Raw genomic sequence first — 12,448 nt, forward strand, 5'->3', positions numbered from 1 at the left:
GGCCCTGGCTCCCCTGTGCCGCGCCGGCGCTCCGAGCGAGACCCAGTGTCCCCCAGGCAGCGGCGCTTAGTACCCGCTCATCGCAGGCCTGGTGGCAGCAGGTGCCGGGAAGGGGGCTGTGCTTGCCCTCCAGGTGGGAGAGGCTAGAAGTGAGTTTCTGTGGCTCAGTGAGCAGTGCAGGCTTGGGTGGCAGGAAAGGGCTCCAGGGAGACCCTGGAAGAGCTCTGGGGACGGCAGTGGGGTCCAGCCAGGCTCTGAGGAAGAGAGAGGCTCCCGGTGGACGAGGTGGGCCGAGCTCCCCAGCAGGAGACCTGAGTGTGCAGGGCATGGAAACAGGAGGCCGAGTCAGCGGCTGGGGTGCAGTGGATTCCGGGGACAAAGGAGGCATCATGAGGGGAGGGCTGACTTCAGAGGTGAGCCTGAAAAATTGGGCGGTTGGGGCAGTGATGAAGTCCCTGCATGCCTTGATGAGAGTCTGGAGCATCCCTGTAGGAAGCACCTAGCTGCGTACCTGTGCGACATTACCCTGTGTCTGCCTCCCTGTCTACCACCCATCCGCCTTCCTGTCTCTGCCTGCCCGTGCGTCCATCCATCCATCCACCTGCCATTCATTCGTCCATTAATCCACATATATGTCTGTCCGTTCATCCACTCAGCCTCCATTCCATCCATCCGCCCACCCACCATCCATTCATCTATCCAGTTGTTTATAACTGTCCGACTGTCTCACTCTAGGCTGAAGCATGTGGTCCCATTTGGGTTTGAGATAGCAGGTGTGGGGTGGAGGATGTGGATGGGTGTGATGGAGGCTGGCTGAGGGTCCAGGCCAGAGGTCAGAGCCTGATGGACGCGGCGTGGTCGTGCTGACCAGCAGGGGTGGGCCGGGCGTGTAAGGGTGCACTCCCACCTGAGGTGCTGCATGCGCAGCCCAGGGGTGTGGAGGAGGAAGGTCTGGTGCCAGCTGACCCAGTGCCTGGAGCTGCCTGTCACTAACTGAAGGCAGTGACCACACCGGCCAGCTCAGTGGGGAGGTGACACACCGGGGCATGCGCCAAGCACCGCAGCCAGCGTGGGGTGAAGGTGGGGTGCGTCTCTGAAGTATAAGCAGGAGGCCCAAGGGACCCTTTGTGCCAAGTCCTGGAGTCGGGAAGGACCCAGTTGTGCCCCATGTGGCGTGGGGCTGGAAATGCCCTCTGTGCTGGGAGCCCATGGAGGGATGGGACTGTTCTCTGCCACCCTGTGTCGGGCAGCTCATCACCCACAGTCCAGAGAGCCCCTGCTGTTGAGGGTGGAGGAAAGCAGGGCTTGAGAGAGACCCCAGGTCCGAGCAGGGCCGTCTTGTGCAGTCATGGGTAGGAGTCCTGGCCAGGGCCCTTGCAGCGCGAGCGTCTGCTCAGTGGACATCCGTCACCTTTGTTTTAACAACTATTTTTGCCTCTCTTTCGTGTCCTCTCTTACAGCCCCCACCTTCTGGCCCTTTCACCTCCTCCTTGGGAGGGGCAGGATTCTCAGATGACCCCTTTAAAAGTAAACAGGACACTCCTGCTCTGCCTCCGAAGAAACCTGCTCCTCCACGGCCTAAACCGCCCAGCGGTCAGTACGCTTTCTTCTCTCGCAGCTGCCGCCTGCCGGTGCAGGATGGTGGGGGACCAGGATCACCCTGCTCACCAGCCCAGAGTAGCAGCAGATGCCGCGGGACCCTGCGTGGGGAGCAAGACGGTGCCCTGGTCCAGCCACCCGGGTTCATGCGAGCGCCGTGTGTGCGTGGTGTGTGCCTCCCGCCTGCTGGCCCTTGACCTGTCCTGTGGTCCCCTGGGCTTCTGGCTCTGCATTGGGGTGCACAAAGCCTTGGCCTTAGAGCTCCCCTTGTGGCCAGGGGCGCCTCCTGCGGCCTCCGCCCGAGCATGTCATTGCCACCCCTACATCCTAGCTATACTTCAGGAGCCACTCGTGGCCGGCAGCCCTGTGGCCACTCTGGCCTCTTCTTCTCCGTCCTTCTCCCCGTCCGTGCTTAGGGAGGGCCTGTGTGGGGGTGAGGGCAGCAGGGGTTACTGCTCAGTCCAGTCCTTCCCCAGGTGCTTCAGGACTGAGAGTGGAGGGAGCAGGAGAGTCTCCTTGGCGGCGTCTGATGTGAGGAAGCAGGATGGCCTGGGGCTCCCCTCTGCCTCAGCTCGCCCAGGCATCTTAGCGCACAGCTCTGCGCAGGGGGTTTCCCACAGGCTCTGCCCCTCTTCCCCATGGCTGGTGCTGCTGCTATCTCCTAGCCTTGGCCCTTGAGGGTCCCCTGAGGATTCTGGAGCCTTTTAACGCATGTGTGGGATTTCTCTCGTGTAACAGAGATAGGCCAGCAGCCAGTTGACCAGACTGTCAAACAGAAAGCTGTTTTTTCAAGTGGCAGAAGGAGTCGCTGCAGCTCCCTGGTCTGTTTATCTACCCAGTTATTGCCTGTTCCATCCATGCCCTGGTCTGGGATGTCTCCTGTTCTCTAGCCTCCAGGCAGAGTGTTCCCCACACTATCCCTGGACTGTGGGCAGCCACAAGAGACTCACACTTCCATGGTCATGCCTTCTGTTACCTGCCTTCCCTAGACAGGGCGTGCCCCGCAGCCCTTTCCACCAGCTGCAGTGAGGGAAGCGGTGCTCACCCACCTGCTCGCACTTGCTCCTCCCCTGGAATCCACCACTGGCCTCACTTTGCAGCCCCGGTGTCATTGCAGGTTCTGGAATGGACCTAGCAGGCTCCATGTGCCCCTAGCTTACTAGTTACAAGTGACCCTTGGTCCCGCACATGGGCCCACCTGTCAGTAGAGGTGAACATAGGGAAAGTTATCTTTAAAACACCACATCTCTCCTCCTGTCCCCTCTGCTGGCCAGGCCCTTCTCTCAGGAGGATGGGGACCCAGCCTGCAGGGCCCAGGTTGGCTTCCTTGTGGATGAGTCATGAGAAAAAGTGTGAGCAAGTGTGGGCCGTGTGGATTTAGAGCAGATTTTCTGTGAACTCTTGAGCAGATGCAGATGGGTAGAGAGATCATTTCTGTAAGCCAGACATCAAAGACATTTACCATCAAGAGGAGGAAAAACAGAACAACAAAGGGACTCCCTTCAGGCCAACTGCAGGAGGGCGCCTGTGCCTTACACAGAGGCAGTGGCTCTTCAGGGACCCTCGAGGCCCTCCTGATGGACCAGCAGCAGGCCTCTTCACTCTGCTTAAAAGATGGGGGCAGAAGTGCACAGGCAAACAGATATGCATAATCACGGTGCATGCACACAGCTGGCACACACACGTGCACATTCACACGTGCAGCTGTGTGTTATGCATATAACATGCATGCACACATGTACACTCTTCCATGCATGTGTACCCCATGTACACACACATCCCCCACGCTTACACAAGCATGCATGCACCTGTTTGCATGTGAACACACATGCATACAGGTGAGCACACATTCACGTACACACTATATCCTGTGTGTGTTCTCACGTGTGCCTCCATGTATGCATATGCATGCACACACTCACTCTCCCATACACCCCTCCAGGCACACTCTCCATGCTTATATGCATGCATGCATCTGTATACATGTGTGCATATTCACATGTTAACACACATGCACAGATGAGCAGCATGTTCACATGCTGCATTCTGCATGCCTGCACACACACACGCTCTCAGATACAGCTGGGCATGTGCACTCTCCATGCTTACCTGTGTGCATTCATTCATGGACACATGCACATATTCATGTGTGCACATATGTGCATACGGGTGAGCAGTGCACGGATATTGCATCGGGCATGCATGCAAATGTGCACACACGTGTGTGTGTGTGTGCACTCATACACACCCAGGCATGCACGCTCTGTGCTTACACGCATGTGTACACACATTCATACACACGTGCACATATTCTCATATGGGTGCACACGATTCCCGAGTAGTACCGTATTTGCTGGGCCCTGAGGGGGAGCCATCCCACTCACTGCTCACAGGTGCAAAGCTTCATTTTCAGTGTTTCATGGAAACTGCCACCCCCGCCTCCCCATGTACCTAAACCTGATGCTGGGTCTGCTTTTGAACTTTCCCTCAGCTGTCACCTCCCGTTGTGTCTCCCTCTGCAAGCCTACCCACCCCACCTTGGCTTCTGCTCTTAGTGTACTGTGGGCTTCAAAAGCAGAGAAGAATGCTTGCTAAAAGTGGAACGTTTGATAACGGGTTTGGGTGGCTTCTTTGGGCCTGGCTTCAGGGTTGAGACTTTTTAGGGAGCTGTGGCACAGTTGGAGACAGACCCAAGGGGTCCTGGGCTCCTTTGCTCATAGCACAGCCACCGCATCTTTGTTCTGCTGTGGTCGATGGTTGCTGTGCCCCTTGGTGCTCTGCAGAACTATATTAACATCGATGGGCGCTTAGGAAGCGCCTGCACAGTTCTTATCTCACCAGCTCCCAGCAAGACCCGTGAGAGAGACAGGCCAGGCCGTGCCCATTTCCGGGAAGAGGAAAGGGAGGGGGGAGGTCATGGGGGCTCCCCAAGGTCACGCAGCAAGGTGGCAGCAGGGCCAGGTCTATACCCAGTGACCTGCCTCCTGCCCCGAGACAGGAGTAAGGAGAACCAAGCTGTGAGCTCCAGAGCATTCTCTAAAACAGCCATTGCATGCACAGCATCCTAAATCCAGAGCAGCTACACATCTGTGTGGAGGTCTCAATATTTCTCATTTGATTCTCTTACCCAGAAGCAATGGCTGAACAGAAAAATTCTGCATTGTACACACTGCTGGGCGGTAGGTACAGACTGTGTGGTGATTGCCATTTGAGCTTGCAGCAGCGTTTGTGCTGTGATTTCGTACTAACCTCTAACAATCTGCACATCGAAGTTGACCCAGCGGTTGACCTTTTGATGAGTCACATGTTGGGGAGAAGCGTTTGGCTCTTTGGGGGATTGCAATGGAAGCTGCCCGCCCTACCCTGGTTCTCTGGTCAAGGGAATCAGAGCCCAGCTCTGCACAATTCCCTTCTCAGTGCCTGGCCACACGGCACAGACCCACCAGCAGCCCAGGAGGCCTCTGGTTATCGGCAAGAGCAGTCAGCAGATGCATGTCGGGTGAACCCCTGCTCAGAAAGTTGGCTAGGGAGACACAGGGCAGATCCCATGTTTTCTTGGCTTCTTTAAGACAGGAAATAGTGAAGCTAATCTGAATTATTTTTTAAAGAAAGCTTGAAGTCCAACATTTTCAAACTGCTGGACTTTCGTTTTCTTAAAACAATACAAAATCTTTCTGCCTTTCCTGCCATCCCAGACTTTTTTCACACAGGGAGACCATGTGGTCAGCCCACAGTGATGGCTGCCTTACACTGGTCACTCCAGGGCCTTCCAGATGCTGGGGCTTTGCGTGAGACGTGTGGGTCGCAGCGGGGCTGAGTGAGGAGGGAGATGAGGTGGGTGGGATCCCCTGTGGGCCTGGCGGTTGAGCCGTGAGCTGGTAGAGACAGACTGACTAACAGACTGAAGGACCAATAGACTGTCCAGCGATCAGGATTTTCTTACAAACCGTGCACACAGCGTGACGCCTGCACTCGTGGAAATCACGATGAAGGAACAAGCTTTTCTGTCATCTCTCCGCGTGGCACATGGTACATTCTGATGCATCACACTCCCATCCAGGACTTGTCTGTCCCAGGGCTCCCAGAGGTTTCTAGAACCCTGCTAGGCCTCTGTGCCAAGAAGTGGCTGTGACATGTGAGGCCAGGACAGAAGAACCTGAGGCCACTTCCTTCTGTCCTCTGGGCGGCCAGTGTGGCTAGAATCCAGGTGACTGCTTGATCAGGCTGGTTTCTGGACATTGGAGGAAAGGGAGGCCCTGGGTGGGTCACTTAACCTCCCTGAGCCTGTTTCCCTGCCTGACCACGGACCCACTCGGACCTGGCAGGTGGGTGTGTGGGTGAAGCGCCTTGCACAGCAACGTGCTGTGTGTGGTCTGTAGCCCCCTTCCCCATCCTGGGACACAGGGAGCAGGACATAGGATTCTGCCAACGGCACCTTTTCTAGGAAAGCCAGAGGCTGGGCCCGAGGTGGCTGCACACAATCAGGGAGTCATTCATGCTGTCCTTTTCTCCCAGTGAGGTCACAGTTTAATGGAAATCTTTTCCGTTAAAAAATGTCAGTATGCAGGGAGTTGAACTTCAAAGAGGGCTCCAGGGTCCTCTGCGGGTTGTCGCTCGTATGGGACCAAATGTGAGTTTGGATCTGAGTCATGTGTGGGTTTCGGTGCTCTCTTGTCTTCTAGAGGCTGCAGTTTTCAAATTCCATGGGAGCTACTTGTTTTGCTTTGCTTAATGCTCGATTGAGGTGAAATTGACATTTAGTGCGGCCAGCACACGGTGTGGGTTCACGGGCAGACAGATGTTGACCTGGCAGTCACAGGGGGACTCCTCTGCCTGGGAACCTGCAGCGGTTCCTCGAGGGAGAGTTCCGGTCATGGCATACACCCGAGTAGCCCACAGTTGGCCATCTCTCAAGGCCACATATTCAGTTCTCTCCCCATCTAAGCCAGAAAGCTTACTCTGGGGGACCACCAAGGATCATCCCCTAGGACACGCATGGAGCTTTGGTGTGGGCACTGACTTCTCCTTGCCTGGAGGTCTTTTCTAGAGAGGTGTATCAAGATGTTAAATAACCAGCAGGTGTCTGTTTGGGGCAGAAGAAACTGGTTTCTTTCAGGCAGATGCAGCACAGACCCAGCAGGCTGCCGAAACCTGTCAGTTAGAGTTAGGTTAAAGTTAGCCGCCGCACACACCTCCCCCAGGTAAACAATGGTGTATTTTCTGCAACGGACCGGAGATCAAGATCAGTCAGAGCTCACCGCTGAAGAGTTTCTAGGTAAAAGTTGTTGATTTGCAAAGAGAGAAACAGATTTTTTTTTAAGTGCAGGAAATGGCTGTGTGGGTGTCAGTGATTGGGCCTCAGCCCCGCTGTGATAGTGGGATCCTGCGACCGGCCCCACCCTTGCCACTTCCTGCCAGTGCGCCCCTGCATTGCGGTTCCTGCCTGCAGCGCCCGGTGACACCAGCCAGCGCACCTCCACCGCTAACCAGCCAGTCACCTTTAACCTCTCCCCAATTTAATGATTATTTTATTACTGCTAATGACCTTTTCACCTCCTAAACAAAGCCACCTGGGTGATGGGGCTGAGCGATGTCTTTTCACCCACTCCCCACAGTCGCACTGACAGCCGCTTTTCCCTAAATGACATGAGATCCAGTTTAACCAGTGGCTGTCCTGTTTGATTCAAACAGCTCTGTCATCAAGAGAATAAGACAAAAGTCATTCTTCCCCTTGCAAACAAGCCCCTCCCGCACCCGCGTGTGGCGTCCACCCGGGGTGGCCATGAGTTCTTGACTGCCCTGTGGGGGATGCCACACAGGACGCAGCCTCCAAGGAAGTCCTGAGGTCCTAAGTGCCGCCAGCTCCCCCGTTACTCTGAGATGCAAGGCCAATATCGAAACCAGGGTGGTCAGTGACCTCGCCCCGTCATGTGCCCATGTGGGTCCCAAAACTTTTTGTTGATTGCACAAGATCCACTTTAAAAATGGCATCTCCATTTGAACCATGCGGTTAGCACCTCAGCCTTGAACTTTACTTTAATTCCGTTCCCACGATGATCTCAGAGAGATAATCCGCTGGGTACATGTGAAGTTCTAGAATGGGACAAGTGGTTCTACTATCTCGAGGGGCCTGGAAGATTCCGGCGCTTGCCTGCCAGTCAGGATTGGGAGGGGGTCCTAAGGAGCCTGAAACGCCCAACCTGTCATAAGGCTGGGTGGGACCCTTGACGGTGCCAAGGAAGGGTCCCACTCAGAGGAAGGAATGTCAGCCTCATATGTTTAAACTGACGGCAGGCAGTTTGGAGCACTTTCTGTTCTGTAAAGGCCACTGAGTTTGAAAATAGAAGCATTTGCCTACCTGGGCACACACCCACCCTTTTGTACCCGAAGAGGTGGATAGAGTGGGTGTCGTGTGACTCGGTTATCACTGGTGTTCAGTGGGGTACAAATGGTCGAGCCTGGGGTGCCAGCAGGGGGCTTAGGGGGCTGCAGGGTAGGGTGAAGGGGTAGAGGGGCTGGGCTCCTGCCCCAACACCTGAGTATAGGTGTGAACGGACTGGAGCCGCTGCCCTGGGGATGTCGGGTGTACCTGCCTCCAGAACGCCCCAACCCCTCACTTGGCGGAGGCTCCACCTAAGGGAGGTGAGGGCCGGTGCAGATACCTGAGAAGGGGGCTCCGGCTGCAGCTCCAAGCACCTCCTCCCTGATTTTCTGGTGGGATGGATATGGCCCCTGTCTTTCATCTCTCCCATTCAAAGCCCTGAGTCAGCTCCCCGTGCCTGCCACTGCTAACTGCAAAACAGCTCACGGAGGCGGATGATGGGGGATCTGGCCATAAAGAGAGCAAGAGTGGCAGCCCCTCCCCAGACCTGACATCTTCCCAAGTGTCCCCCGCCATGGGGGCTCCCGGGGGGACTCTTCGCCTCACTTCCTTCCCTCCCAGGGGCTCTTTTGGGTCCTCCTGCCCTGGTGTATGCATGACCCCTAACCAGCTCTCAGACTCCTGCACGGTATTCTCAGGGATTTTGTTAAATGTGGGCAAGGTGCTTCCCTGCCCTTTGTAGAGGTAGCATCTGCGACGTTGGCACTCTCTGTAGGTAGGAACAAAGCTGGGCCCCCTTGCCCTGTCAAGCTCATGCATGCGTGGCTCAGGTATAGATAACATCTCCCCCTAGAAATCCTCCCAGAGGATGGGCTGACACTCAGGGTGTTTATGCAGAGTATGTCAAAGGTGTCTGCCAGAGAACAAACTCAATTTTTCAAAAAACGAGAATTGTGACACCTGCCAGTCTGTATTATTTTTGTCGTGAAGAGTGGCTTGTGATTTGTAAATTCATTGCCAAATCATGTACTCCACCCTACACACACACACACACACACACACACACACACACACACACACACACCCCTTTTATTTTCTTCCAGGGCTGGTGCAGCCCCAGCCTGGCAGGTTTTATGTAAATGTCATGGGCGCATTCTGTGGTAACATCTAGAAGATGGTTATTTCTCACTTCAAATGATACTTGCTTTTGGAGGACCCCCAAAGCACAGCACCTTTATCGCCCTTTCTTCTTTTTCATTTAATGGCAGGTTGAGGCTACAGCCATCGGGCTCGGCAGCCCCCTGCCCACCTCACACACCTCACAGGGCGGGAAAACACATCGGCCAGCAGTGGCTCATAGTAAATATTTGTTCAGCTTTTCTCAACAATGCAGAACCAAACCTCATCCTGTTCCTTCAATACACGAAGCAGATTTTCTTAAAATTCGGTAAATATTTTTAGTGGAAAATCTCAACGCTACGATCGCAGGGACCTCAGATTCTTATCTCCCGGGGCTGTGCTGCTCGACACAGCTTTGATCTGAAGCAGAGCACGCTCGGGGCTGGCGCCTGCAGGATTCCCAGCTGCAGGTCCCTTACGTGGTCCCATGTGTTGCATCGTAGAAAAACGAACTCCCCTCATGCGTCTTAGATGGGAGCCAGAGGAAGACGTTGATGTGTGGTGGGGAAAAGCACTCTTTTTCAAGACGAGTCCCCAGCGATGATGAATTTTAGAACCTATGCTGCTTTCTCTCTTTCTCCCCTCTTCCCGCAGCTAAGCTTTCTTGCAGGCGGGATGGGGAAGGAGGAACAAGACATGTATCAGTGGCCTTTGATGAGCTCGCCGGAGTGCTGCCCTCCCAGGCTACTGCTCTCCTATGCAGTGTGACCCTCAGAAGCCTGGCAGTTGTATGGGCATCTGTGTTGTGTAGGATGAATGACAGTTGTGAGGGATCACCTGTTGTGTAGGATGAATGACAATTGTGTGGGTCTCTGTTGTGTAGGGTGAATGACGGTTGTGTAGGCATCTGTGTTATGTAGGGTGAGCGATGGTTGTGCGGGATCACCTGTTGTGTGGAATGAATGACAGTTACGTGGGTGTGCATGTTTTGCAGGATGAATGGGAAATGTGTGGGATCACCTGTTGTGTAGGGTGAATGACAGTTGTGTGGGTGTCTGTGTTCTGCAGGATAAATGACAATTGTGTGGGCATCCTCTGTTGTATAGGGTGAAAGAGTTGTGTGGACCTCTCCTGTTGAGTAGGATGATGAGAGTTGTGTGGGTGTCCATGCTGTGCAGGATGAGTGACAGTTGTGTGGGCCTCTCTTGTTGTATAGGATGATGAGAGTTGTGTGGGTGTCCATGTTGTGCAGTATGAATGACAGTTGTGTGGGCATATTCTGTTGTGTAGGATGAATGAGAGTTGTGTGAGTGTCCATGTTGTGCAGTATGAATGACAGTTGTGTGGGCATATTCTGTTGTATAGGATGATGAGAGTTGTGTGATGTCCATGTTGTGCAGTATGAATGACAGTTGTGTGGGCATATTCTGTTGTTTAGGATTATGAGAGTTGTGTGGGTGTCCATGTTGTGCAGGATGAATGACAATTGTGTGGGCATCTCCTGTTGTGTAGGATCAATGATGCTTGTATATGTGTGTTCCCTGTTGTATAGGATCCATGATAGTTGTGTGTGTGTGTCCCCTGTTGTGTAGGATCAATGATGGTTGTGTGTGTGTCCACTGTTGTGTAGGATCGGTGATGGTTGTGTGTGTGTGTCCACTGTTGTGTAGGATGAGTGACAGTTGTGTGAGCGTTCAGTGTTGCATAGGATAATAGCAAACGTGGGCAGCTGCCCTGACCACAAACTCTTGTTTTGTATTTTTTTGTTTTGTTTTGTTTTTATATTTACCTCTCATCTACAGAACTGCGTTTTCCAAGTACAGCACTGAACTACTGAACTGTATAAATAGAACCTATCAGGATGAAACACACACACACACACACACACACACACACACACACTCTCTCTCTCTCTCTCTCTCACACACACACACACACACACATACACATACACACACGTTTATTTCTAATACTTTTCCTAATCAGACTGATTGAGACCCTATATTATCTGAAATTCTTATTATCTTCCTAAGCAAAAAATTTAAATGAAGAGAGTTTCCCTCCCAAGGTTTTTATAGCATTCACCATTTTTAGGGTTTGCAAGGGTGTATATTTCTATCCGATTGTTGTTGTTGTTGTTTGCACCCAGCTCTTGAGGATGCTTTAAGCGGAGGGCTTCCTGCAAAGCAAGATAGAAAAGTCAGAGTCTTGAAAAACTTTGCTGACCAAGAACGATAGAGCAGCAGAGCCAGCCCCATCACAGCCTCGATCCCGGTTGCTAGGGATATGCGCCGCTTCGAGAAGAAGCTTGAGAAATAAGAGAATTAAAGAAATTTCTATCAGGGTGGAGCCGGCCACCAAGTCTTTTTTTTTTTTTTTTTTTTTAACAGCACACACTGTGGTAAACCATTTGGTTCATATTGTTTTTGCTAAAGTCAGTCCTGTGTGTGGTTTCGGTATACCGCTTGGGTAACTGTTGAAACTGCTGTGGTTTGAAAATAAGTTCTATTTTGCCTTTTCTTCAATCTTGTATCCCTTGCCCCCTGTTGATAAAGTCTCCCTGTGCTAGGCAGTCAGCATCCCCAAGAGGGTCTTTTAATTTCATTTATCTTTATTCACTCTCATCTGCCGTGGGCCCTGGTTCCCGTCACAGATATCTAGGAATGATGGCATCAAACCAGTTACCAGGCGTCATCCTGGTACCTGGTGCCAGGCGTCATCCTGGTACCTGGTTCGATGCCATCATTTTCAGACATTTCTATACCAACTTCTTTGGGTTTTGTTTTCATGATCGCCAACCCCTTTTCTGAAACACGTATCAGTAAAGCTCTGTCCTTCCTCGTGTTTTCAGGAGCCACGAAACAGTGTAAAACCCTGGCGTGGGTGCGTTGCAGCAGAGTTTGCATCAGAGCCTGAAGGCAGATTAAAGTTACTTTGTCATGTTTGCGATAAGCTACACCTCAGAAAATCGGAAAAAAACGATTAAGGAGTTAGCAGAAGTGGTTACATAAAAGCAGGAACTAGACCTACAAAGTTTGAAAAATAGCCGCTAAAAATAAATCGCTGTGCAAAAGTGGGAAGTTTGGGCTGAGGGCCGTGGCCCCACAGTGGTGCCCGTGCCTTTCTTTGTCCAAAGCTGGACCGGGCACTGGCCGGCCTCGCACGCGTCAGGTTCCAAATTGCCTCAACCCAAAGCACAAACACTGACAACCAAGAATAAAACCGTTGTTGTTTTTTTTTTTCCTTCTGAAAACAAGAAGCCAGCAGTTGATGTGCCCTGGTTTCATATTACCATAGTCATGACTTCTAAATAACAACGGTTTCGGCAACAGAGCAAAACCAGGCACAGGCTTGTCTTGGTGTGAACGAAGCTTTTCATCTCTCCGATCATCGCTTTGCGCGTCAGAA

The 12,448-nt window shown here is 52.8% G+C and overlaps 1 protein-coding gene across 11 annotated transcripts in view; it reads left to right on the forward strand.

Annotated features, from left to right (window-relative positions):
- Nucleotides 1–12,448, forward strand: part of EPS15L1 (epidermal growth factor receptor pathway substrate 15 like 1) — a 125,695-nt gene that overhangs the window by 95,279 nt on the left and 17,968 nt on the right. For 4 of the 11 annotated variants that reach the window (XM_074384450.1, XM_039465664.2, XM_039465662.2 and 1 more), the window contains 2 exons: nucleotides 1,461–1,593; nucleotides 4,731–4,778. The exons of 3 other annotated variants lie outside the window; for them this stretch is intronic. In XM_074384450.1, coding sequence (XP_074240551.1) covers nucleotides 1,461–1,593; nucleotides 4,731–4,778 — 181 coding nt within the window. The remainder of the gene's footprint in view (nucleotides 1–1,460; nucleotides 1,594–4,730; nucleotides 4,779–12,448) is intronic. 4 more of the 11 variants (XM_039465668.2, XM_039465663.2, XM_074384452.1 and 1 more) reach the window with 1 other exon arrangement.

Source organism: Saimiri boliviensis, chromosome 14 (assembly GCF_048565385.1).
Source record: "Saimiri boliviensis isolate mSaiBol1 chromosome 14, mSaiBol1.pri, whole genome shotgun sequence".
NCBI lineage: Eukaryota > Metazoa > Chordata > Mammalia > Primates > Cebidae > Saimiri > Saimiri boliviensis.